Here is a 27,348-nt window from a genome sequence, read left to right on the forward strand (position 1 = left end):
TGCTGAATGCCTATGCCTAGACTTTGGACTTCCCAGCCTGTAGAACTGTGAGAAATAAATTTCTATTGTTTATAAATGACCCAATCTGTGGCATTTTGTAACAGCAACACATACTAAGGCATGTTTGCTCTAACTCTAGGTCCCAGAGGCTTCAGTTTCCTCTAGTATCCTCTAGTTTTTCCTCTAGTTTTTTGTCTTTGTATTTTCTTAAGAACGCTTCTTAAATAGAGTCTAAGTCTGCTGCTCTTTCACCTGTAATCCACCGTTATTTTACTGGAGCCCCACTGATGTGGTGCTAAAGTAAAGATACCATTTCATATTCACTAGGCTGTGATAAAAAAATAGTAAAAAGTTTTGGTGAAGAAGATATGGAGAAATTAGCACCCTCATACGTTGCTACTGGGAATATAAAATGGTGTAGCCATTTTGGAAAAACTGTTTAGCAGTTTTTAAAAATTAAACACTGGGCTACTGTTTAACGCAGCATTTCAACTTCCAGATATATGCCTAAGATAATTGAAAACATATATCCATACAAAAATTTGTACATGGATATTCATGGCAGCATTATTTATAATAGCCAAAAAATGGAACCAATCCTACTATCCATCAACTGACAGGGATATTTAAGGTGACATATACACACAATGGAATATTATTTGGCCGTAAAAAGGAAAGAGGTACTGATACATGGTACTACATGGATAGACTTTGTAAACATTATGCTAAATGAAAACAGCCAGCCACAAAATCATGTGATGATTATATTTATATGAAATGTCCAGAACAGGCAGATCTATAGAGACAGAAAGTATTAATAGCTTAGCGGTTGCCAGGGGCTGGGGTCAGGAATGATGAAAATGTTTTAAAATTAGATAGTGGTCATGCTTGCACAACTTTCTGAATACACAAAAAAATCACTGAATGACATACTTCAAAAGGATGAATTTTATGTCATGTGAATTCTATTCGAATATTAATGAAACTGTTATAGAAATATGAGGGGTCTGGCTTCCACATCATGCCATTGAAAAGTTCTGCCACAAAACAAATTGCAGTTTCTGCCCTCAGCAGTGCCTGTGAGTATATGGTAGTTTTTTTCTTCTGTAAGTTCTTTCATGTCTGGATTGGGCACTGTATACACATTTGCACTGTCTCAACAAATGGCTTCCTGTAATAAAGCTGTTAGCCTGGGCCTCACCCTTGAGGTACCACAACAGTGGTGCAAGCCCTAGGTGAGGACGTTAGGAAACAGAGCCTGTGGCGGGAGGTGTCCCAATGCACCACCCCGGGTCTGCGTGGATGGAAGGTACCCAGGTGCTGGAGTGGGGCTTTTGCTTTCCACTCCTGCCAGACTTAGGTGAGCCCCCAAAAGCTTCCCCTATGTCCAGTGCAGGGATAAGGGAGCTTTAGGGAGAGGAGAAAGGTCAACTGGGTTCTGGACTGGTGGGAGTTTGGGGCATAGCTTGGACTGAGCAGTTTGGTGGGTGGGCCCTCAGATGGGGGCTTGCCCAGTACTCTGGGCTTGATTTGTCATACTGACGCATGCTAGACGAGGGCTCATAGCCCCTGGGCACTTCGGGCGATGGGAGTGCCCAGGAGCTATAAGCTCCCGTCTAGCACTGCCTCCTTCTAGGGCAAAGTTATCTTCCTGTAGCCGCTTTCTCTCTGTGCTTTCTGAAGGCTACATTGAGCAGAGGGAACTATAAATTGCTCCCAAACACATGACTGTGTACTTTTAAAATGTAAAAGCTGTGTGGCTAGCAAACTTTTAATTGTGAAATGAGGATAACCGAAAACGGAAAGTACTGGAGTTTTAAAATCAAGCAGCAGCTTTCGTCATGGGGATCTGGATATAAAATGTGAAGACTGGAAATGGAAATCACCTTTGGAGTAGAAGAAAGATTGAAGTCAGAAGTGCTAAGTGGAAACTATAATCACTTGTTCTATGAATTGCCAGTTATTTGCAAATGAATAACCTAAGATGAGTGGTGAAAGACACAACCTTTTTTCTTACTTAGGTGTAGATCTGAAAGCCCGCGCTGATATTTGGCTCCTGTTTGCCAGGGTTCCTTCTTCAGTGGGCTTAGCCTCCTCTCCTGCCCCACACTTCTAGGTAACAGCTAGCGCCCCTGCACTGGCAGCTTTTTCTAGTTAGGATCTGGTCTAGGCTGTGGGGAGGAGAGGGGAGATGGGAGGGAATGGTTTTGCCGAACTTCCCTTTCTGAGCCCCTGCTGACCCATGAACACCCACTTTGATGCATGAGGGTGAAAGTCAAAGCAGGAGCCATGGGCCTTCTGCTTCCTTCTTGGCCCTGTTTACTGTGCTGCCATAGGCTCCCAGGGTTCCCTGGCTGGGGCTCCTGAGACCATAGTGGGTTTGACCTATGCAGAAACCTCCAAGAAGGACAGATCTTAGATTATGTTGCCTTTGCTTTTTCTAGAAAGTGGTGATTGGGAAGTACCCATTCCTTCAGTCCCACCAGCCTCCCTGTTTTCTCAGAGAGCACAATTACATTTCATTCCTTCCCGTAGTTGGGAATTTCCTTTTTTTTTTTAAATTGCATTTTAGGTTTTGGGGTACATGTGAAGAACATGCAGGATTGTTGCATAGGTACACTCGTGGCAGTGTGATTTGCTGCCTTCCTCCCCCTCACCTATATCTGGCGTTTCTCCCCATGCCATCCCCCCCAAACTCCCTACCTCCTGCTGTCCCTTCCCTATTTCCCTCCAACAGACCCCAGTGTGTAGTGCTCCCCTCCCTGTGCCCATAATTGGGACAGAGTCTTGCTCTGCCACCCAGGTTGGAGTTCAGTGGTGTGATCTCAGCTCACTGCAACCTCCGCCTCCCAGGTTCAAGCGATTCTCCTGCCTCAGCCTCCTCAGTAGCTGGGATTACAGGCACCTGCCACCATGCCTGGCCAATTTTTGTATTTTTAGTGGAGATGGGGTTTTACCATGTTGGCCAGGTTGCTCCTGACCTCAGGTGACCTACCTGCTTCGGCCTCCCAAAGTGCTGGGATTACAGGTGTGAGCCACTGTACCTGGGCTGAATTCTTGTATTTTCTCCAGACCAGTGTCCTCACCTTTCAGTATCCTGCTCACATATCACCTCCTCTGGGAGGTCTTACCAGGTTGCAGTTTGATGTCCAGGCTTTCCCCTTAGCTGTGTGACTTCAGGTAACTCGCTGCATTGTTCTGATCTTCATTGTCATCGTCTCTGAAATGCTACCGATGCTCCGTACCTGCCTTGCAGGACTGTTGGCGGGCCTGATGCCAGAAGCTCTCTGGAACTGTACTGTGCTGGACAGATAGGAAGGGGACTTGTCAGGGTAACTTCTCGGTCCTAGGGTGTGTGTCTGGGGAGAATGTGTGGTGGTCCTGAGGGCTGCAGCATTTCTGGTTGTTTTTCTTACTGCAGGTCATTTCATGGGCAACCACACAGTGCTGGATGTTTTGCGACGTGAAGGCTATGAGGTAGAACACGCCCCCGCTGGACGACCCCTCCACAAGTAACCGTCCTGCGCTTCTGTCTTGGCTGGGGAGCTGAGACCCTCATGGGGCTGCCTGGGCACCAGGGTGGGCTGCTATCTTGAGGAGCTCCAGAGAACCCCTGTTTGGTCATTTCCGCCACACTGGACGTTTGGCACCAGCTCAGCTGGCTCTGTGTGGCTGGGCTGTGTCAGACGTGGTTGGCAGGAGGGACACTCTGGGGTGTAGAGGTCACACTGGTCTTCTCCTCAGCAGTGTTTGGGGAGCGGAGGAAGGTGAAGGGAAGGTTGTCCAGGGGGCGGGAAGGGGGGGCTAGCAGGGGAAGGGAGGAGTAATTAGGCTTAATGCCCAGTGTTCTTTGACCCAGGTGTTTTGGGAGTTTTCAGGAGGCAGAATGGGGGAATCGGGCCATGACAGTGGTAAATAGGCCAGAGGGGCTGGGGTGCAGGAAGTGCATGTCTGGCCACTCTCAGGGGCAGGAGAAAGCCCTTTCTCTTTTTCTGAGCTGTTTCCTCCTCCCTAGGTTTATTTTTTTCTTTTTCTTTTTCTTTTTTTTTTTTGTCAAACTGCCCCCTGCCCCCACAGACCTTTCTGTAAAGAACTCAAGAGGCCCAGCCCCCGGCCCCTCAGTAATGCTGTCTGCCCACTGGCCTCCCAACTGGTCATCCATTCCGGTGGGCCCCAGGTGTCCTTCCCCTTCTCCTGTAGTCGTCTGCTCGGGCTGTCATAGCCAAAACCACAGACTGGGTGATTTCATCAACAGAAATGCACTTCTCACAGCTCTGGAGGCTGGAAGTCCCGGATCAAGGTGTCAACGGGACTGGTTTCTCTTGGGATCTCTCTGTTTGGTCTGAAGATGGCCACCTTCTCTTCCTGCCAGCACATGGCATTTTTTCCTGTAAGCGAGCGTCCCTGGCCTCTCTTCTAGTAAGGACACTGGTCATATTGGACTAGGGTCCTCGTTTTAACAGAATCGCCTCTTTAAAGGCCCTAACTCCCAACAGTCACATTCTGAGGTACTGGGATTGGGGCTTCAACATGTGAATGTGGGGGATGCCCATCAGCTCCTAACATCCCCTCCATTTCTCTGGCCCCCACTCCCTTGCCCCCTCTCCTGGCAGAGGTCTCAGCTGGAGCGAGAGTGCTCCAGGATGCAAATGCCTGTCCCGGACAGAGGATCCAGCTGTGGCATCTGCCCGACGGCCCTCATCTCCAGCTGCCCTCTTTCTCCTCAGAAGGCCCCCCTCACCACACCTTGTCTCCCTGGCCCCCATCACCCCAGAGGCTTATGCCTGGCAGGAGCCATGATTTTTCCAGTGTCCCTCTAGGCGGGAAATCCTGGACACATGCTGACTTCTCTTATCCCCACCTCTCTTCGTGCCCTGTACTTAGTGTGTCAATAGTGACCGCCCTTCACAGAGCACTTTCTAGTTCACAGAAGCCCTGATGTGAGCTGCGCACGTCCCTGCTCCACCAGGCCTTTGGCCTCCTCCGGTAAAGACCGGCTGGGATTTGTCCTTCCCATTTCCGTGGCCCCCGCCCCCTTCCAGGCCCTTCTCCCTCGGGTTCACTCTTTGCCCTTCTGTGGGACTAATCTTTCCAGTGTCCCGAATTTCAAACCCTCCACGGTTTTTCTTTGTTCTCTTCCAAAGTCATTGTCTTTACTTGGAAGTCTTGGCACTAAGACCCTACCCTTCCCCCAGCAGGGATCTGCTGCTTGCTTCAGAACAGCTTCCCTACCGTTCCTGCCTCTCCACCTTTACTGATGCTACTCCCCGCGCGGCACCGAGGAGCCCTCCTCTCCTCCCCTTGACGGGGGGTGGGGGGCTGGGGAATCCCGCCCCTGCCTGAGTCTGCTCTGCTGCAGGCTCACACTGCTTCCTGTTCTCCTTCAAGTCTGGAGGAGCCAGCCCTTAGGGGTTCTCTGCACCCTGCAGGACTGTCGGTCTTTCTTCCCCCACTGGGGTCTCTCTGGTCCCTTCTCAGCTCCTCCTGCTGGGCTGACTGGGCTGGGGTTCGACGTACTGTCCCTGGGGTGCTGGAGAGGGCCCTGCTTGGGGAGAGTGTGTGTGTGTAATGTGTTTGCTGTATGTAATGTTTGTGTGTGTGTGTGGTGTGTGTGAGGGGTGTGTGGTGTGAGGGGTGTATGATGTTTGTGTGTAGGGTTTGTGTGGTATCTAGTGCACAATGTGTATGTGTGGGGTGTATGTATGTGTGTGGGAGTAGTGGGCATGTGTGTGGTGCATGTGTGTGTGGTGCATGTCTGATGTGTGTTTGGTACGTGTGTGTGTGAGGGGTGTGTGTGGTATGTGAGGGGTGTCTGTGGTATGTACTGTGCATGTATGTGGGGCATATCTGGTATGTGTGTTGTATGTGTGTGACGTGTGTGGTGCACGTCTAGTGTGTGTGTATAGTGTGCATGTGTGTTGTGTGTGGTGCATATTTGGTGTGTGTGTTGTGTGTGCATGTGTGGTGTGTGTGGTGCATGTCTGATGTATGTGTTGTGTATATGTGGGGTGTGTGTGTTACGTGTGTATGTTGTGTGTGGTATATGTGGGGTGTATGTGTGTGCATTGTGTGTGTTGCTGGTTGTTTCTAGGCTCCCTAATTCTGCCTGTAACTCTGACGCCTGCCCTTGGGGGAAGGAAGGTCAGGAATCGGTCTTTCTAGAAGCTCTCAGGAGATTCTGATGCCCACCGAAGGCTGAGAGCCGGTGTTCTCATTTCGCCAGGGAGGAAAGGAACATATATTGATGGATCATCAGGTGGTAGTCAGGTTGATTTACTCTCAGTTAATTCTCAAAACCAGCCTGCGAGGGGAGTGTTCCTTCTCATTTACTAATGAAGAAACTGAAAGGTCACACAACTAACCAGGGCCCAGAAATAGCTCAGACCCTTCTATCTCCCAAACTTTCCCTTTCTGTCTTCCTTCTCCCACCTTTTACTTCCTAGCCTTTATGTCTTTTTTCGTGCAGTTTCCTCCGCCAGGGATTCTTTCCCTACCCCCACTGCCCTCAGTTCTATCAGAATCTGTGAGATCCAGCACATTGCCACACCTTCCTCCATCGCTCCAACCTGGGTTCATCCTGGGCGTGACCCCAAGGAACCTATGATTTGTGCTTCTACAGTGGCCTTTAGCAAGAGCTCTTTCTTCTAGAGCCTTCCGGACAAGGATCTAATTTTCAAAATTGGATTTCCAGAAGTATCTATCCTGGCATCTGGCACATGATGGGATCTCAAATAGGACTGATTATGTGTAATATTATTGCTGGTACTGCTCACATGCATTCATTTATTCAGCCTCTGACTGCAGAAGGGTTCTCTGCTTTTAAGGGCCCGTGTGATTAGATTGGGCACACCTGGATAATCTGGGCTACTTTCCTCATCTTAAGGTCCTTAACTTAATCACATGTTCAAAGTTCCTTTTACCCTGTAAGATAATGTGTTCAGAGCTTCCAGGGGCTAGGTCATGAACCTCTTTGGGGATCTGGAATATGTCCCTTTGGTTACACAGTGGGGTGCTCTAAGGTTCTGGTCAGCCGTGCTAGGGTTTATACAGCTTCACTTATTTTCAGAAGACTGGGAGAAGGGGGATGCATCTGAAGTCAGCATCTTCGGTGTGCTCAGCACTGTGCTTGGACCATTTTTTTTTTTTTTTTTTTTGAGACGGAGTTTCGCTCTTGTTACCCAGGTGGAGTGCAATGGCGCGATCTCGGCTCACCGCAACCTCCGCCTCCTGGGCTCAGGCAATTCTCCTGCCTCAGCCTCCTGAGTAGCTGGGATTACAGGCATGGTGCCACCACGCCCAGCTAGTTTTTTGTGTTTTTAGTAGAGACGGGGTTTCACCATGTTGACCAGGATGGTCTCGATCTCTCGACCTCGTGATCTGCCCACCTCGGCCTCCCAAAGTGCTGGGATTACAGGCTTGAGCCACCGCGCCCGGCGCTTGGACCATTTTAATCCTCACAGTACTGTTGCAGGATAGGTTAGTTTTATATCAGCAGAAGAAGCTCAGAAAGGTCTGTTATCTTGCCTACGGCTCCAAGCCTGGGCTCTTTTCCTTGTCAACCAGTGTGCTTCTTTCTTGGATATTTCCATGGAGAAGGCTGTGTGAAATGCAGGTAGGGGACAAACAGGCTATGAGCACAAGGGAGTAGTCCTATATTATAGCCAAAACGACCATGGGTTTAAGTTTAGTTAAACTGTGAGAATCCAGATTGGCCAAAACATGATAATCTAGATCTTGAGCCTGTGATGGGATCCAGCCCAGCGGCTCTGTGAGGGATTGGGTGTGTTCAGCAGCTGGGATTTTCTATTTGGGACAGAAGAGCAGCCACCCCTATTGACCTAGGGACCCTTAAACCCCTGTCTGAGCCCATGTGAGCATTTGTCTGTAGGATCTCTCCCTCGAGATTATAGTGACACTAATTTATATTCTTCGTATTTTCTACAATGAGAATGGATTCGATTTATGACCTGAAAAAAATTTCAACAATGAATGTTACTTAAAAATGGCACAGAATCCTTCTTGGAACCTTGTGCAGGTCAGTTTTTTCACCCTAGTCTTCAGTTTCCTCAATCATAAAGTAGGTGTTAGATTCTTCAGGACTCCTTAGCTCAGAAATACGAGGGAAATAAAAACCAGGAAGAGTAAAGCTAATTTCTTCCTGATCCCTACCTTCCAACTCCCACCCAGGGCTGTTAACTTGGCTCTTAAGCCCTGGCCTTGGCTACCTGGAGTTTCTGGGGTGAGGTCTTTGTTGTGAGTTGAACAGAAACAAAGCTATGATTTGTCGCACTGTGAGGACCCACTATTTCAGGCCATAAGACACAGCCCTAGTGAGTTTGAGACCATGTTCCTTGCTAAGTCAAAGCAACAGACTTTTCTTGAGTGCTTACCATGTACCAGGACCTGTTTGGGTCACATGGAGGCCAAGGATGACACAGACGTAGTCTCTGCCATGGGTAGAGGGCTTGGTGGGCATGGTGCTGCCTGACCATCTGCTCTTGAAGCCTCTAGGATGGTGGTCCCCAACCTTTTTGGCACCAGGGACCGATTTCATGGAAAATTTTTCCATGGATCGGGGAAGTGGAGGTGGTTTTGGGATGAGACTGTTTTACCTCATATCATCAGGCATCAGGCTCCTTAGAGTCTCATAAGGAGTGTGCAGCCTAGATTCCTAGCACACATAGTTCACAATAAGGGTTGTGCTCCTATGAGAATCGGATACCCCTGCTGATCTGAAAGGATGTGGAGCTCAGGTGGTAATATGGTTGCTCACCTACTGCTCACAGCCCGCTGTGCGGCCCAGTTCCTAACATGCCACAGACCAGTGCTAGTCCATGGCTTGGGGGCTGGGGACTCCTGCCCTAGGAGGCCACTTGAATCCTAGAGAGCCTTGATGGGGGCGCATTCCCTTTCTAGGTTCTAGTTTCTCTGTTGAAACAGTGAAAGGATTCATTTAAGTGGCGTCACAATTATGTACCAGGCATTGTGCTGAGCTCAGGAGATAGTAATGAATATATTAAGCCCTGTCCTCCCAAGAACCTTTTAGGATATGACTCCGTTTCTGGGGTCCTTGGTCTCAGGTTCAGAGTAGGGGCCTTTTTCAATCCTTTGCCATTTGAGGACTTCCCTTCTTTTATCTTTTTCGCCCAACCTAAGTCTTTCCCTTTTTTGCTTTCCTTCGTGTATACTTCGTCCCTTCCTCACACAAGGCCATTAGTACTGACTTCTCAGGCTCTGCCATGTTGTGGTTCAGATCTGAGGCCCATTCTGGCAAGGTAGATGGTTCATCAAGGCTGTTTCAGAGTAACTGAGTTCTTACATGTGCTGGTCAGTGGCACCTATATCAATGGACGAGGAAAGCCCTAGACATGGCATAGCCACTGCTCCCCTTCCTCAGGCAGACGGGGGCTTCAGGACCCTCACTGCCTGCCTACATCAGGAGACAATGGGATTGACATCTAGTAGAATTCTTCTCTTTCTGCTCCCCCATCCCCTTCACCAAACCCTTGACAAAAGTTCTGTTGTTGGAAGAAACTTGGTCCTTCTAAAAGCTTATTTCTTCACTAAAAGAAGTATTTGGTGACTATAGTCACCTTTAGGGGAAAACTGGAAGTAAGTCTGCGTTTCCTATCACTTGTGAAAATCTCTCTTTGGGAAAGACGATTTCAGGCAGATCTGCGATTAAGTGGTTGGAAGACAGCCCTGAGAGCCCCTTCCTGAATAAAGCCCTCATGAGGGTACAGAAAGGGTTAACAGGGTTTAGGGCTACTTCAGCTGTTGTAAGCAAATGGCATTTAAACATTTTCCATCTGTCTTTCAAAGCTTTATTGTTCACTAGCCAGAGTAGTGACATTTGCCTGTATTTGGGGCCCGAGGTGGGAGAATCACTTGGGCCCAGGAGTTTGAGGCTACATTGAGGTATGATTGGGCCATGGCACTCTAGCCTGAGTGACTTAGGGAAATCTGGTCTCTAAAAAAAACCAAAAAACAAAAGTACAATTGTCAGTGACTTCCTAGACAGGGCTGACCTGTTCATTGTTGGAAAAGTAAATACTGTACATGTAATAGTTTAAAAATCTTGGATCTTTCTCCCCAGGACTAGGGAATTTGGAGAGAGTCGGGTGAGTATATCTGAGGGGGAAAAAAGGTGTCAAAAAAATCAATTCCCAAGGTAATTTCAAGAACCAGGTAACTTCTGCCTTCCCTGGCCAGATTGCACTTTCAGGTTATCTGCTGTCATGAAACCCTGAAACGTAAGAGAGCTGGGCGAGGCGCCATGCTGTGTGATCCTCCTCCACATACCTGCTCCTTCCACTTATGTACAGAGGGAAGAGTAAAAAGACCTCTCCACGGCCCACTCGGTTCACCATCTTTGCTCCAAAAGTGCCCACCCCGGAAGTACTGGCACCGGAAGCCGTGTCCTCAGTGCACTCAACGCTGCCACCCCTTGTGTCCCGGCCTGGAAGTGCTGACCCGCCCGGTGAGGCCGTGCAGAAGTTCCAGAAGAAGTGGAGGCGGCCACAGCGGAGGCAGCGACTCCGGCAATTCAGCGATCTGTGGGTCCGCATGGAGGAGAGGTCAGGCAGGTAGGCTGAGTCGGGTTGGCATCCACCTTTACCCTGGTGAGCAGACCCAGGAATGCCTCTCACACTGGTTGTGATGGGCAAGGGTGAGGTCTTTCTTTGTTGTGAGTTGAACAGAAACAAAGCTATGATTTGTCTGTGAGGATGTGCTGTTTCAAGCCATAGAACATAGCCCTAGTGAGTTTGAGACCGTGTTCCTTGCTAAGTCAAAGCAACAGATTTTTTTTGAGTGCCTGCCATGTACCAGGACCTTTTTGAGTCATATGGAGGCCAAGGATGACACAGACATAGTCTCTGCCATGGGCAGAGGGCTTGGTGGGCATGGTGCTGCCTGACCATCTGCTCTTGAAGCCTCTAGGACAGTGGTCCCCAACCTTTTTGGCACCAGGGACTGATTTCGTGGAAGAAAGTTTTTCCACAGATCGGGGAGTGGGGGATGGTTTTGGGATGAAACTCTTCCACCTCATATCGTCATGACACAGATGTAGTTTCCTCATGACCCCAGGCACCCTTTTTCTGTCCCCTGTGACCAAAGCGAATCCAGATTTAGGGTAGCTGCTTCAAGCCAGGGCAAGGGCAACATGTTCATGCTTTTTAAAGAAAAAGTCTGGGGGTAGGATGAGTCTGTTAAAAGTGGAAAGCGTCTGGAAAGGTTGCAAAGAACTTGATTTTTCAGATCTTTCTCCATAGTAGATTCAGGGAGAATGCCATAGATTTGAAGAGCTGGAAGCAGCTCGATAGGAGTGGGTGTGTTTAACCCCCACATTGTAAGGGAAGGGTTGTGACCCTACACTGAACGTAGTCTCAGAAATGGCTTGGGAGGAGATTGGAGGTGGATAGACCAGCCTGAGTCTGCAGGGCACAAGACATCTGGAAGAACTATCCCAGAGAGGCTGGGAGCAGGAATCCAATTAAATTAATCTCAGGCTTATTGAGTCCGTCCTTTGTGCCTGCTGTTGTGTTGGGTACTGTCTGTGTGGGGCCAACCAGACACGGGCCTTGCCATCGTGGAACTTGCAGTCTGGTGAGGAAGATGAATTTTTGAGTGGATAATCTGCAATGGAAGTGTAAGGTGCTATGGGTGTGTGTGTGGTGCATGCATGTGTGTGTGTGTTTGTGTGTGTGTGTGTATGTGTGTTGGAGGACCCTTAGGGTCAAGGGTCAGGAAAGTCTTCCCTTGAGGAAGCACCCTTTTGGCTTATCCTGAGTAGAAGCCAAATTGGAACCTTGTGAATAGAGCTTCTGAGCCTGAATCAGTAGATGTAGAGATCCATTGCCTACACAGGTGCTTAATAAATGTAGAATGAATGAGTGAATGATTGAACAACTGAATAGGGAAGGGGAAGGTTGAGGGCAGAGGTATCAATGTGAAAGCCTGGCTGGAGGGAACGATTGTGTTAAAGAAGCCAAGATAAAGTAATTCTGGCTGGAGCCTGGGAAGTAAAGTAGTGAGGTGAGATGTGTCCAGAGAGGTACACGGGGAGGGAATTAGGGACCCACTGAAAGGTTTGAAGCAGGCATGTGATATGCTGTGTGATTTGCATTTTAAACGGACAGAAGCTGGCAGCCAGATGGGACCTGGAGAATGCGGACAGCTTCTCATGGTGTTCATGTCCCAGGGTGACTCACGAACCATCCTCCACTGATGCAGGAATAAATGGACCTGTTTAGTACTTTTTCAAAGAGGGCCATTTCCTTTAAGGTGGCCATGGAGTTGGGCACTTTATACCTCAGCTGAGCTGAAAGAGCTGGGTGAGCCTGAGGTCACGGGCCCCTCAACTTGTACTGTCTTGATGCAGTATACCTATATGTTGTGCACATCAGGCCTGGACTTGGGCAGGTGAGAGAGGCAGAGACTCAGGGTGGAATCTGCATGGTCTGGCTCTGCCTCTGTGGTGGCCAGTGAGGAAAGTCCCTGCCTAAGATTGCCCAGAGGCTAATAGCAAACTTTGAAATGGGCCTTATACCAAGACTTTCAATAATCTTTGAATGAAGAACCAAATCGCCAGGGACCGTTGGCCAGTCTGCTGGTCTTAATACCCTCTGCCATTGGGTTTTCTGGTAGCAGTGGCCAAAGACATGAAAGAGGGCCAGAGATACAGGAAGCCTATTAACATACTAATACCTATTCCTGTCTTTTAGGAGGGAGATGAAGAGAAGCTGTGTGGGCATTTGGGGCCTTGGCGTGTGCAGTGGTTTCTGCTGTGCTTTCAGACCCTTTCTCTTTGCTTCCTAGTGACATGGTCCCGCAACTCCAGGTCCCTGTCCTGGACAGGCACATCTCCACTGAGCTGCGGCTCCCTCGCCATGGGCATTCCCACCACAGCCAGATGGTGGCCAGCAGTGCCTGCCTGTCTCTCTGGACTCCTGTGTTCTGGGTGCTGGTGCTGGCTTTCCAAACAGAGACACCCCTGCTGTAATGACTGGAAGCACCGGGCTAAGACTCTGATCCCTTGGACTTGAAGGATGGCCTTTCCTGGACTCCACACTCTGGTCTAGCCTTGATGGGCCCAATCCAGGAGAGACTTTTCCCGAAAAAGAAGCCCAGTGTTGATTCTTCTTTTTCTAAGGAATGTGACTTTGGGTTATCCAACTTTGGCGGGAGGTGTACAGTTTGGTAACATAATGAGTTGTGTGAAAATAAATTATAAATGAGTTGTATGAAAATAATTAAATACCTTTTGTGTGTGTAGACTTTTATTCATGATGTGCATTTATCAGGCAGACAACTTCTTCTCTCACCCTCTGAAACCTTTCACTCCCTCCCCCGAGGCCCTGCACTTCTCAGCTGCAGCTCTGATCCCTTTGGGCCCTGACTTTGGACCCTGACCCTTTCTGCTTTCCGTTCCCTTTCTTGGTGTCGCTCTTGGTTCTGGATGCAGGGGAGTTGGTAGGCCATGGAACTTGCGGTCTGTACCTCTCTATTCAAGCTCTGGTAAATAGGGTACTCCCTGTGCCCTGAGAGATGCTTTTATTTTGTATCATGTGTGTGTCTCACTGACATGCTGGAGGATGGGTAGGGGAGCGGGGGTAGGCTTTGTCAGAGGTGCTGTGCGAGAAAGTTTTTTTTTTTAATCCACACAAATTGAGCCATTTAAATAAAAAGCTAGTCCAAAAAAGGGTCTCATTCTATAAAGATTAAATCATTTCCAAATCACAGTGAAAGAAACATGAGTGATTCACCAATTTTGTTTTCTACTATGTGCCTTGGAGATACCTCACTAAAATTTGGTATCTGACACAACAGAATAACATTTACAGAATGTAATATTGTAGTGACAGGACTGAGGTTGATTGTACAGACTATTAAATGGTTACATCTTAATTATTTATATGGAATATTGGTCCAATAACATAAAAATAGAGAACAGCATCTAGAAATTTATCTAATTCAATGTTCAGAGATAAGAGTTAACCATCCTAAGAAAGCGGTTTTCATGTTACTCCCAATCCCCATCTTATTATTTATTATTTACCTGTTTGTTGTCAATGCTTTTTCTAAATAAAAATCTTATTGGGACTCTCTCTGTAAAATGTGTGAGAGTGGAATTTCCCCAGTTGAATCTGAAAGGGGAGCTTTTAACCCTGCCCAGGTGATCTCCCTCCCGTAACCACCATGGTTCCAAATCAGGGTCCTACCTGTGGCAAGCTTCCTTTATGGTCCTGGGCCTCTGAGTAGCCCACAGAAACCCTGGGCAGAAGGTCTGTCCAGGATTGGGTGCGGCCAATAAGAAGTAGTTGTATTCGTCCCCTGATCTGGTTTAGGGTAGGGCTGATTGCCTGGGTTTGTTGCTCTGGCTTCCTTTTCTTTTCTGAGGCATTTGTGGGTTCATGCTCACTTATTTCCAGGGCCCAGAACATCTCTGTGGCCTTATTGAAAGAGTGGTGTGACGGCACTCGGGACCCGTGTCCGTCACTTTGGTTCCATTCTGTACCACCTGTATTGCAGGGGTAGGCGGGCAAAAACTCCCAAATCCTCTTGCTGCTATGATTAATTCTCCTAATGAGATACACTCGTGGGATATCTGGAAAATAAAAGTGAGCAGAGGGTCTTTTTCTTGAGGGGGCATGGGTATGTGCAGGCTGCAGCAGACACGAGTCCGTGTGGTGGCCGGTTCTCTGCAGCCCCCTTTTCCCCTGCTTCCGAGTGGAGTAGCTGCAAGGTTGGCACGGTTTTTCCTTCAGGGCTCCCACCCTGGAGTGCAGATGCTGTGATGCGTGATACCAGCTCTTTGACTTCTGCAGTGGCAGCTGTTCCTGAAACCATGTTAGTACCTATTTCTGCCTTAAACACCAAGAGTAGTTTCTGATTTGTGCACTGATTTCTGGTAAAGAAATCACACCCTGCTTCTCTGTGACTTGAGTCTGTTCTTAACCTTGATAGGTATGGGGATAAAGTGGGGAGGCAGAGATAAACTGGGAGGGTAGGATCACTGTGGCTGACTCTTCCTCCGATTCTTTGTAAGAGGGTGGTGTGGTTCACATCAAGGGCTCAATCCTAGCTGGGTGATTCCCTTGTTTCTTGGGTGACATTATGGCCAAGGAAGCAGGCAGACCATTACAGGCAGGACTGACACAAGATGGTCTGTCACAGTGGCCGCTCCATTTTAGAACTGACCCACCAACCTCTGCTTTTGAGGTGGCAGAGGCTCCAGTGCACCTGGCTGGGACTTGGCTAGTTTTCACACAGATTCATCCTGAAGTGGAAAGGGAAAATCCTCTATCCTTGGGCAGGACTGGTCTGTCCTTTTGTGAAAGCACAGGCTTTTCCGAGGATTGTGATGTCGCCCCGTGGAACGGGGAACGGACATCACGAGCCGACCTCTTATCCTGCTCCTTTGCTCTACCAGTTGTGCTCGCTGCATCAGCCTCCCATGCACTGGACTCTGAGAGCCTTAATCTAGTCTAGAAATGGAAGCACATGGGATCTTTCCTATCCGGGTGAAGAGGAAAGAAGCCTGTGTGAGGAAGCGAGTGCTGAGTCCTGACTCTTTCTGGGGGTCCCAGAAGGTAACTGATGGGAAGCTGCCTGGCTCTCACTTAGGGTGGGGGGAGCAGGCTTACTAGGTGGGTGCTGAATCTACTGCCCCTACATAAGAGCTTGGATTGCCAACAGAAAGAACTCAAAACACTTTATTTTAAGGTCATAAGAGAAATAAAAGTCATACTTAATACCTTTAAGTCAAATCAGAATCAACACCATTTTGCTCATGTAGAAATTATTCAAACCTTTCTCCCCCATTAGGAAAGATCTCTGGCCCGGTTCTTTTTCGGTGCTGAGTGGCACCTTCTCACTCACTCAGCTGGCAGAGCAAAGCTGACCCTTTGGCAATCCAGTAGTCTTTGGACCGCTTGGAGGGTAAGAGGACAGTTACCACAAAGTTGGTTGAATGTCCTAGTTGAGGATACAGGAAAAAAAGGATTGTTACTTAGAGAATAGCTTCCACATACACAGAGAGAGGCTACTAAGAGTCCAGACATCTGGGTTCCAGGCCTGATTGCGCTAAAGATGTTTGACAAATAGTCCTTTATGGGTCTGTTTTATGCTCTATAAAATGAAGATTTTAGAACAAATAATTCTTTAGGACTCGTCCAGCTTAGACTTCACAGAACTTTTTTTTTTTTTTTTTTTTTTTTTTGAGACAGGGTCTTACTCTATCACCCAGGCTGGAGTGTGGTGGTGTGATCTCAGCTTGCTGCAACCTCTGCCTTCCTGGGTTCAAGTGATTCTCCTACCTCAGCCTCTTGAGTAGCTAGGACTATAGGCGTATATCACCATGCCCGGCTAATTTTTGTATTTTTAGTAGAGATAGGGTTTCACCAGTTGGCCAGGCTGGTCTCAAACAGCTAGCCTCAAATACCCCACCTGCCTCGGCCTCCCAAACTGCTGGGATTACAGGCATGAGCCACCACTACCAGCCTAATAATTTATTAATAACCAGGATTCAAAGGAGTTTCATATCTGGCAACAGTGATGTTTCTCTTAAATCTGTCAATTGGTAGGTTTCCCTCTGCCTCTTTTGCCACCCCCTTGTAATATATTTGTTGAAACAACCAGACTGTTTGTCCTGTTAAAAGTTTCCCAGAGGCCGGGCGCGGTGGCTCAAGCCTGTAATCCCAGCACTTTGGGAGGCTGAGGCGGGTGGATCACGAGGTCAGGAGATCGAGACCAACGTGGTCAACATGGTGAAACCCCGTCTCTACTAAAAATACAAAAAATTAGCTGGGCATGGTGGCACGTGCCTGTAATCCCAGCTACTCAGGAGGCTGAGGCAGGAGAATTGCCTGAACCCAGGAGGCGGAGGTTGCGGTGAGCCGAGATCGCGCCATTGCACTCCAGCCTGGGTAACAAGAGCGAAACTCCCATCTCAAAAAAAAAAAAAAAAAAAAAAAAAAAAGTTTCCCAGAATCTGGATTTTGATGGCAGCATTGCTGTGGTGATTTTAAATATATTCCTCTCTTCCTGTAAGCGTGGTTAGATCCAGAGGCATGACTACATTCAGGTTTGAGGTTTTTTTCTTTTTTTTTTTTTGAGATAGGGTCTCAATCTTTTGTCCAGGCTGGAGTGCAGTGCTGTGATTATGGCTAACTGCAGACTTGAGCTCCTCTACTCAAGCGATCCTCCTGCCTCAGTCTCCCAAGCATGCTAATTTTTGTATTTTTTTTGTAGAGGTGGGGTCTCGCCATCTAGCTCAGGCTGGCAGGTTTGAGTTTTAAGAATACTTCTTAGGTAGTACATACTTCTGTCAGGAAGCACATTGTGTCTGATTGCCTTTCTTTTTTGGAATATTAGTGGCCATTGATGACTACTATATAGGACTACCCCTCTTTTAAATAGCTGGAAAAGAGTTTCTGCAAATCCTTGTACAAAATAGGGTTTCTGTCACAGTTTCAGATAAGGTTAGGTTGTTGGTCCCCTCTCCGTACTGATTTGTAAGAATTCCTTATGCCAGGCTTCTATAGTTCAGATGTTTGATCCCTCCAAATCTCATGTTCAAGTTGATCCCCAATGTTGGAGATGGGGCTTAATGGAAGGTGTTTGGGTGATGGGAATCAGCTCCCTCATGAGTAGATTAATGCTCCTTGGGATAGGGGGTGAGTTGTCACTTTATTAGTTCTTGTGAGAGCTGCTTGTTAAAGAGTCTGGCACCTCCCTCCCATGTGGCTTGCTTCCTCTCTCGCCATGGGATCCTTAGACACCAGCTCCCCTTCGCCTTCTGCTATGAGTGGAAACAGCCTGAAGCCCTCACCAGAAGCAGATGTTGGATCATGCCTCTTCTATAGCCTGCGGAACCACGAGCCAAGTAAACTTTTCTTTAAAGTTACCCAGCCTCAGGTATTCCTTTACAGAAACACAAACACAAACAAACCAAGACAGTTGGATTTTTTTTTTTTTTAAATTGAGATGGGAGTCTCAGTATGTTGCCAAGCTGGTGTTGAACTCTTAGGCTCAAGTGAGCCTCCCACCTCTACCTCCTAAGTACCTGTGACTATAGGCACATGATACCACACCCAGCTAGACAGTTGGATTTTTTTCAAAACAGAAGGTCAGTGATGATTAATTTAGAGCCTTTGTGTGTTCCAAACTGTCTCTATTACCTTCCCTTTGGAAGACGGTTTGGTTGCGTTTTGAATTCTGCTTCAAAGGTATTTTCCCTCAACCCTTTGAAGATGGTTCTCCATTATCTTCTTATGTGCACTGTGGATAATGAGAGCTGACTGATGTCAATCTGATTCTTATTCTCTAGGATTTCAGTTCTAACATATATTATACATTGTCTTTTCTCTTTGGTTGTTTTGAGATTTTTTTTTTTTTTTGGTCTCTGAGTATCACTTTGGTATGTCTAGGTTTCTTTGAAGATTTGATTATTTGTTGTATGTTGCTAGAAACCATCCCTTCCACTTTGTAAGACCTCATAATCTAAGGATTCAAGTGTTTTCTTTAGTTTTGGGAAATTACCAGCCATTATCTTGTTTCAAACATTCTCACTCTTCTATTCTTTACTTTCTCCTTCCAGGTTGCCTAACTAGAAAAATGTTGCAAATTCTGGCTCCTTCTACAGGGTCACTTCTTTCTCCCTCTCATTGTGCTGTATTCAAGAGGACTTCCCCGGCTCATTTTCTTTGCTCATTCTTCAGCTGTCACCTGGGTGTAAATGTTGACGTGCCTTTCTTTCTGTTTGGTTTCTTTTTTCAGGGCTGTATATCAGTTTCAGATCCATTCAGTTTTGCATCAGGACTTTGCATTTATTTGTTTGTTTACTTATTTATGATGGCGTTTTTGCTCTTGTTACCCAGGCTGGACTGCAGTGGCATAATCTTGACTCACTGCAACCTCTGCCTCCAGGTTCAAGTGATTCTCCTGCCTCAGCCTCCCAAGTAGCTGGGAATACTGGTGCCTGCCACCAAGCCCGGCTAATTTTTTGTATTTAGTAGAGACAGAGTTTCACCATGTTGATCAGGCTGGTCTTTAACTCCTGACCTCAGGTGATCCACCTGCCTCAGCCTCCCAAAGTTCTGGGATTACAAGTGTGAGCCACCTTGCCCGGCCTATTCATTTATTTTAAAATCTCTTTCATGGTGAGTAAAAATGGATTTGGTGGAGAAAGAGAGATTTTAGTGTCTATTCAGGCCACCACTTTAAAAATGGAAGTCTTTATTTGTTAAACTCTATTTTCTACTCGTTAGATTCTAATAGAAGCAAGAATTAATTTATAATATCAATCTACACTCGGAACAAATAGAATTTACAATGATGGCTTCATTTTGAGTCTAGTTAATTGGCCCAAGGGAGATCTTAGGCCAATTACAGCTTAGTGTTTGGACTTGGACTGAAGACTGTATTCGGTCATTATTTGAACTAATCTTAAGAACATCCTCACCTGTGGTTGACAGCGTTCCTGCCCGGGCCCCTGTTTTATAAAGTGGGGAGTGGTAAAGTGTCGGGCTTGGCTCATAATTTTGTTGGGGTTCAAAATGCACCACAGGCAGCATTGGATTCATCTGTCCGGGCAATGCATCTTCTATCACCATCTCCTTATCATCCCAACGAGAGGCATCCATGAACATCCCATGAACAAGAACACCATCCTCAGGAGAGGGCAACTGAAAGATACCCACAAGTTTCAAAGTGAGAGGGGGAAAGGGAGCGGCAGGTGTGGTTCATTTCCTATATCCCATATCCTCACTAGGTAATTCTAAACAACACTCTGAACATTGCTAGTATTTATTCACATTTTAGAGGAGGCAATCCTGAGGCTCTGAGAGGCAAAAAATGTAATAATAATGTAATGACTTTTCCCCTTTTCATGGGAAGTGGGTAAGAGAGCTGGGATTATCATCTGTTATTCTTAGTAAGGTTTTTCAAGGATTTGGATGCCCGCTTAGAAGACAGATTATATATCTGCGATAATATTTGTAGAGTGCCTATGGAAAATTCCTTTTTGTTTTCTCTCGTTTTTAAAAATTGTGCTTACTTTTTAATGTTTCTATTAAATAAGAAAGAGTGAGAGTGAGAGACCCTGCCCATCAGAGTCCTGTGAATGGATGTCTCTCCTGGTGCACATTTTTTTTTTTTTTTCCCAATTGTGGGCATCTGGGTCATCCTTCCCCAAACACTGATTGGATTTGTCCAGTTCTGGCCCCAGGTCTTTGGATAATTGGAGCTTCACATCTGTAGGCAGAGGACTAAGCAGTGTGGATAATATGTAGTGCATTTTATAGTGAATAAAAGGATGGTAAACTAAACTCTTTTTGGCTGGTCTGTGCTTTTTGGTGTCCTAAACTTTCTGCTTCTTGGGTGCAGCAGGGTGGGCCTTCCTGTTTTTGGGCTGCCACATATGTTTATGCAGGTTTGCCCAAAAACTATCCTGCTACCTACTGGGTGTCCAGCCTCTGGGCACCCACTCACAGGGAGCACCTTTTCCGATGCTGCACCAAAGTGACAAATGGGCTACCAGTGGCCTTGCCTGTTTGTAACAGAGATAAAGCTGTGTTTAGACCAGTACATGCACTGGTCACACGACACTGGCTGTTTCACTTCCACTGCACTACTGGCCTGTCTCCTGGTCTGTTGATGGCAGACATTTGCTAGGTGGGTCAGGAGGTAGGCCAGCTAGACAGTCTGAGGTCTCCCCAGATCTCAGAGACTGTAAGGCATTGTCATGGCTCAGCACATATGACCCAAGCAGAGACATGGTATGAAATGGGATGGGGTGGAGGGACAGGGCCCTGGTGGTCACTGTGAACTTCTGTCTGTCAGAATCAGCTTCTGCAGCAGATGGAGTGTGCTGGGCACAGGCCAGAGCGGCCTCCGGGAAGGCTCCGGTGGGGCCTTTATGTGGGTGCTGCTTTGCCTTCCTGCAGCCTCAAGTTTTCCTGACATGAGCCTGGGACACCCTCCTCTTTAGACAAGAAGGGTCTTAAAATAATAAGAGGTGCAGATGTGTTAGCAATTGCTCCAGCACACATAGCTAGTAAAGGTGTCAGAATTCAAACTCAGGCTTGTCTAGTTTTTTCTTTCTCTTTTTTTTTGAGATGGAGTTTTGCTCTTGTTGCTCAGGCTGGAGTGCAATGGTGCAATTTCAGCTCACCACAACCTTTGCCTCTCAGATTCAAGCGATTCTCCTGCCTCAGCTTCCCAAGTAGCTGGGATTACAGGCATGTGCCACCATGTCCGGCTAATTTTGTATTTTTAGTAGAGATGGGGTTTCTCTATGTTGGTCAGGCTGGTCTTGAACTCGCAACCTCAGGTGATCCGCCCACCTCGGCCTCCCAAAGTGCTGGGATTATAGGCACGAGCCACTGCGCCTGGCCTGTTTGTCTAGTTTTTAAACCCTTGCTTTTAACTTGCTATATTGCTTCTATAAGAGGTAGAAGGTTATTATAGTAGCTAAAAAAAGATTGCTTTGAAAATATTTCTATAAATCAGACTAGTTTAGGCAGTTCCCATCTGGTCACTGCTAACTGGGGAGCTTAACTTGGAGGTGTGTGATTGCTACCTTGCCCTCTTGCTCCAGTTAATTGGAGGTGGTGCGGGAGTGGGACATGGGAGGTTGTCTGAAATCTTCAAGGACAGTGGGATAGAAGCTGCTTTGCTGTAACAGCCAGGTAGGACAATACCTCCATGTCCATGGGCAGTTCTTGTCCAAATTGCACTGTCTTGGCAGCTTCCATCACTGCAGCTTGATCCCGATAGGTGGGAATTATGTTGTATTTGAAACTCAGCTCATCTATAGGCAAATTGTATTTTCGAGCATGATTTTGAAGAGTTCCTGCAATTATGAAAATCAGAAACCCAGGTTTAAACAACACTGCTGCTCTCCAGGCACTATCCCCCTTCACCCCAACCAGGCTGCCCTGGCATTAGACAGTTTTCCCGCTATAGAGAAGACCCAACTCTTAACACCTTACTCGGAGTTAGTTCACAGAGTCAGGAAGGCTGCGGGTCATGTTGGGAGGTAAGGGCGCAAGGGCTGGACAAACTCTGGTCCTGGTTGGGAAGGGAGGGAAGAAGGCCAGTCTGCAGTGCATTGCCTTGCCATGTGGGAGACAAACCAGTGAGGCAGTTTCAGAGCCCAATCTCACTGACTTTAGGATTTTGCCCTGCTTGTTTTATATGGGCTGTTTAATAGGTATTAAGAATGAGAGAGATGCTGGGTGTGGGAGCTCACGCTTGTGATCCCAGCACTTTGGGAGGCCGAGGTGGGTGGATCAGGAGGTTAAGAAATTAAGAGCATCCTGGCCAACATGGTGAAATCCTGTCTCTACTAAAAATACAAAAATTAGCTGGGCACGGTGGCATGTACCTGTAGTTCCAGATACTTGGGAGGCTGAGGCAGAAGAATCACTTTGAACCCAGGAGGTGGAGGTTGCAGTGAGCTGAGATCACACCACTGCACTCCAGCCTGGTGACAGAGCAAGACTCCATCTCAAAAAAAAAAAAAAAAGAATGACAGAGATGAAGGGCTTGGCTAATTAGCATTGAGTTGCTAACAGGCTCTAGCCCCATCTGAGGCTCTCTAGCCAGATTCCCCAAGGGCCGAGGGAGGCACATAAGAGAATTTCTTAGAGGGAAGGAAGCTGCTCACAGCTGGGGCCTGAGCAGGTGGACAGCAGTTGGTGCGCCCGAGAGTGGGTCACATGGGGAACTGAGGCACACTCTGGGTGTTCATGGAGGCAGCAGTGTCTGCACTTATGTAACCTGAGAGGGGCAGCGAGGGATCAGGTAGCTGGGGAACATCTGCCATTTCTGCCATCTTTCCTCTACCCCCAACAAGTGAGGAAGAGCAGGACCTTGTTGGATTGCCCTAAGATCAATATCCTCACTATTAGAGCATTAGCAGCCATACCATTTCCCAAGTACCTCAAAACCCTGGGTATGACAAGTCATGCCTTTCCTGTGGAGTTTTTCTAGGAAAAGCATTGGTACCTGTTAGAAATCCTTGAGGAAAGAAGAAACCGGAGATCCAGTAGGACTTAGGCTGTCCTCTTTTGAGCCACAACTGAAGGAGAAACATACTCACAATAAACATTATTTCTGGGACAGCATTTGTCTTCTAATGCAAAGTCCTATTTGGGGAGAGCTTCTCAGAAGGCAGAATCTAAAGCAGCCCTGAGTTAGTCACCGCCCCCACTTCACTGCCTGTCCCGTTCCCCTTCCTGTTCTGCCAGCCTGATGACTGCAGACCCAGAGCCTGATTATTGTGGGATATGTGAAGGAGACAGCAGCAAAGTTGTCTGGGGTTTGGACTCATCTCAGTTGGTCTATACCTCACTGTGGGGTCCCATGAACTAGAGCTGAAACCCCAAGGATGCCTGGAATTGAAATGGAATGTGGGGATGAGTGCCTAGGGCAAATGATACAATCAGTGTAAGACTTAAGTGATACCATTCTGGACATTTCTGTTTCTCTGGGCTCAGACTATCTATCAGTGACTGTGGATATCTTCACTCAGAGCTTCCTAGGGACCTTAGGCCAGTTATGCCATATTGATCAAACCCCAGTGAAGGGAATTTTCTTACATCCACAAATGAGGTCCTCAGGATAAGGTCTTTGACCCACGATCCTAGCGGCTTTAGGGATGGGTAGGCTGTGTTGGACCACAGAGCGGGAACCTGGTTGTTGAGGAAACTGTTATATACTTTTTCCATTTCTTCAGACATCACCACCAATCCAGCGATGGCTTTGTTGAGTGTTTCCAGAGAAGTCTGAAAGGACAAAAAAGGGATTTAAGGTGCTGCTGGCCTTTATAGATGTCATTATCCAGTCAATGACACACATTCATGGCAGCAGGGGCTACCTTGCCAGGAGGTGCCACTTGCTGGGTTCTATTCTCTTTGTACACCGTCTGCTGGGCCAGACCCTCCAATATCTCCTGCATTATTACAATATATGACTGTTGCGATGTAGCACTTGAGGGCGGCAGTTGGTAGCAGAATCCAATGCGGTGGAAAGAAGGAAGCAGAAATGTCTCCGGAAGCTTGGAGAAGTGGCTGGGACACCATCCAGCACTCCCCGAGGCCAAAAGAAAAATGGGCCCCCTGTGATTTGGGAACCATAGAGCATGAGGAAGTGGGGGAGATAGGGAGTGAGAACCACCTCAGGCCACTGCTCATTTCTGCTCAGGGGGTTCCCCCAATCCTGAGAATCAGAGCAGAAAAAAGATACTCTTTTTTGTTTTTTTTTGAGATGGAGTTTTGCTCTGTCCCCTTGCTGGAGCGCAGTGGCATGATCTTGGCTCACTGCAAACTCGGCTTCTTGGGTTCAAGCAATTCTCCTGCCTCAGCCTCCCAAGTAGTTGGGATTACTGGGGTGTACTGCCATGCCCAGCTAATTTTTGTATTTTTGGTAGAGATGGAGTTTTGCCATGTTGGCCAGACTGGTCTGGAACTCCTGTTCTCAGGTGATCTGCCTGCCTCGGCCTCCCAAAGTGCTGGGATTACAGATGTGAGCCACTGTGCCCAGCCAGAAATGGCAGAGTCTTAGATGAGACTAATCTTCCAGCTGGCATCAGAGCATCTCCTTGTACTGGAAACACCTCCTTAAAACATGTCTTGTAGCCTCTCCTCCTCTCATCAGAAGATGGAGGCAGGCCATAGTTCAGAGAGACACTAGGCTGGAGTGGAGTACAGGGCGATGTTTGCCCCCTGGCTAAAGATGAAGGAGAGCATATAGGTAGATGATGGTCCCCATGGGTTGCAGTGTTGTGAAAACTGCCATATATTGGGAAAATGTAATAGGAAGATGTTAGAGGCAAAATTTATGTTGATTAAACAACCAAATAAGGTCTGGGACCACATGCACTTTCTTAGCGACAGGTGCTGTGTGGATGAAACCAGGCTACATATCCTTCCATTCTTTCATAAATTTATTTGTTATTCCCTTCTCCCTGCACCTCTTTTCACAAGAGGCAGTGGTAGAAAAAATAAGTGCTTTACTTAGATTTGTCCTTAAGATCTGAGGAACCATCTGCAGCAGAGTGCAGGAAGGAGGCCCTTAGCCAGAGCCAAGACAACCTCCGTGTTAGACCTGGAAATAGGAAGAAGTAGCAGAAGACTCATCTAAAATGCAGAGTGAACACATACAATGAGAAGTGGAGGGAACAGACTGCTGAGACCTTCAAGATCTGCTTAAAATAGACAGAGGTCATGTTGCAGTTGATTCTCCCAAAGGAGGCAGCCAACACACAGATGTATTAAATGGGAGAAAGAATACTTCAAAGGCTTTCCTTCCCCTATGGCTTGAAGCCTATACAGGGTGGCCTTGTCACTCCCAGGACCTGCCCTATCCCACAGTTCTGTCTGGAGGAGAGTGGGTTTGCCAGGATGGCATTCCCCAAGACTCCTGGGTGCTGCTGCCTTCCCCTGGCTTTCTTATTGTCACCACAGTGCTGCCAAAGCCAGGGCAAGGCAGGAGCAGGCCTTGCGGTCAAGGACTAGATGTCAGGTGAGGAAGGCCTCTGGCACAGTCACAGCATGCCTTGGTGGGCACCTCCCTTCTGATGGGAATGCTTGGCTGTGATTCCTGATGGCCCTGTGGGCCACCTGACACTGGGCTCCTCCAGTTATGCTTCCATTAAGTGAATTCCTCTGTTAGTGGTGATCTGGGTTTGTTTGGCCAGAAGAAGTGACCAAGGGAGACCTGAGAGTCACATTTGTTCACTCATACATTCAAATATTCATGGAAGATTTAGTATGTCAATCACTAAGGAAACAAAGATGACAAATATAACAGCTCCCTTGTCTTTAAGAAATTCTTTGTTATAGTAGCCATACTCATGGGGGAAAATTACAAAAAATGTAAGAAATACAGTGGTAAACACAGACACCTGAGATGACAGGGCCTTGAAGATGGGACCCTAATTCATCTGGCAGTAGAGGGAAGGGCTGGTCTCTCCAGAAAGACATTATGGAGGAAGTGACATCTGAATTTATCTTCAAGTGGGTGAAAGTTCATGGAAAGGGCAAGACATGAGTGGCATCCATCTCCTGGTCTTCCTCAGAACACCACCACCTCCTTAGTGCTAGCTGGGCACATAGCACCCCCTCTAGAAACTGCATTTCCCAGCCACCCTTGCAGCTGGGGTGTGGCCATGTGACCAAGTTTTGGCTAATGGGATATAAGAAGAATCTCCGGATCACATCTGTATAAGGAAGCTGCTTTTCCTTGCTTCTCTCTTTCCTGCTTCCCACTGGCTGGCAAAAGGGGACAACTGGGGCAGCCACCTTAGACCCAGACGAGGAAGTTGTCTGTTGAGACTAGAAGAGCCAACCTGTTTATCCCTGGATGAGCTCACAAAGCAGAATTAACTACCTCCCCAGACAGGGCTCCCTCTGGGCTGTTAGGGAAGGAGAGTAAAGTGAATGTTTATCTTGTTTTGGCCTATGTTATCTCTTATCATAGCAGCTTAGTCTATGCCCCCATTCATCCTATACAGAAGGAGATAAGCCCTCACCTGGCGACCTGATCAGGAGACTGAGAGAGGAGACAGCCTGCTGACTTTGGTGCATACCCGACTAGACACCATAGTCCCAAGGCGAAGACCACATACTCAGCTGACCCAGGGCCCATCTAACCAACAAACCTAGGTATTGCCAGCCAAGCAGCAACATCCGGAGACTTTGCCTTTCTGATAGGGAACAGAAATGGTCTTTTGCTGTAAAAGATCTCTCTCAGTTCTACCCCAATCTTATCCCCAAGTCTAGACCTTGAACTAGGCATTTGGTTTCTTGCTTAGCAGTAACACTTTCGCTGTTAATGCTCAATATTTGCTAATAGTTATTCTTTTCCTTTTATCAAAGTTATGCACAGAGAAACTAGGAAGACCTTTGACCATCATTATAAATACAAGGCAGTGCAGAGAGAAAGTATCTATGAACATAAAGCATTGGATGAAATAGGTGTTTCCAAATTTTAGTGGCGTTAAAACCACCTGGGGAGTTTATTTAAAATTCATACTCCCAGGCTCTGCTTCAAGAAATTCTAACTCAGTAGGTCTCAAGTGGGATCAAGGAATCCACATGTTGAACACACACCATAGGGGACTCTAATGCAGGCATTTTGTGGCCTGCACTTTGATAAATTCTGGTTTTCACAGTCTTGCTTAAAGACTATGCTATTAAATGCAAACTAGACATTAGGAACAAGCACTGAATCACTCCTAATTGAGTGCTTAGGTCTCTGATCAATTTCTTGTGAGTCAACAGAATCTAAGGGTGTAAGTTAGGATAGGGAGGAGACTGGGAATTTGTAATGTTACATATC

General features: G+C 47.2%; 2 protein-coding genes across 14 annotated transcripts in view; one reads left to right on the forward strand and one right to left on the reverse strand.

Annotated features, from left to right (window-relative positions):
• Positions 1–13,258, forward strand: part of TRABD2A (TraB domain containing 2A) — a 67,021-nt gene extending 53,763 nt beyond the window's left edge. For 3 of the 4 annotated variants that reach the window (XM_074397672.1, XM_010329978.3, XM_010329977.3), the window contains exons 5-7: positions 3,422–3,512; positions 10,326–10,586; positions 12,820–13,258. In XM_074397672.1, the coding sequence (XP_074253773.1) occupies positions 3,422–3,512; positions 10,326–10,586; positions 12,820–13,003 (536 nt within the window). In that variant the 3' untranslated portion in view covers positions 13,004–13,258. The remainder of the gene's footprint in view (positions 1–3,421; positions 3,513–10,325; positions 10,587–12,819) is intronic. The other variant, XM_010329979.3, reaches the window with a different exon arrangement.
• Positions 13,259–15,700: 2,442 nt separating this feature from the next.
• DNAH6 (dynein axonemal heavy chain 6) overlaps positions 15,701–27,348 on the reverse strand; it is a 352,679-nt gene continuing 341,031 nt past the window's right edge. For 8 of the 10 annotated variants that reach the window (XM_074397653.1, XM_074397633.1, XM_074397650.1 and 5 more), the window contains 4 exons: positions 23,607–23,792; positions 23,014–23,086; positions 21,705–21,856; positions 15,986–19,688 (listed from right to left, as the gene is read on the reverse strand). In XM_074397653.1, coding sequence (XP_074253754.1) covers positions 19,356–19,688; positions 21,705–21,856; positions 23,014–23,086; positions 23,607–23,792 — 744 coding nt within the window. In that variant the 3' untranslated portion in view covers positions 15,986–19,355. The other 2 variants (XM_074397642.1, XM_039462280.2) reach the window with 1 other exon arrangement.

This window comes from Saimiri boliviensis, chromosome 1 (genome assembly GCF_048565385.1).
Source record: "Saimiri boliviensis isolate mSaiBol1 chromosome 1, mSaiBol1.pri, whole genome shotgun sequence".
In the NCBI taxonomy this organism is placed as follows: Eukaryota; Metazoa; Chordata; class Mammalia; order Primates; family Cebidae; genus Saimiri; species Saimiri boliviensis.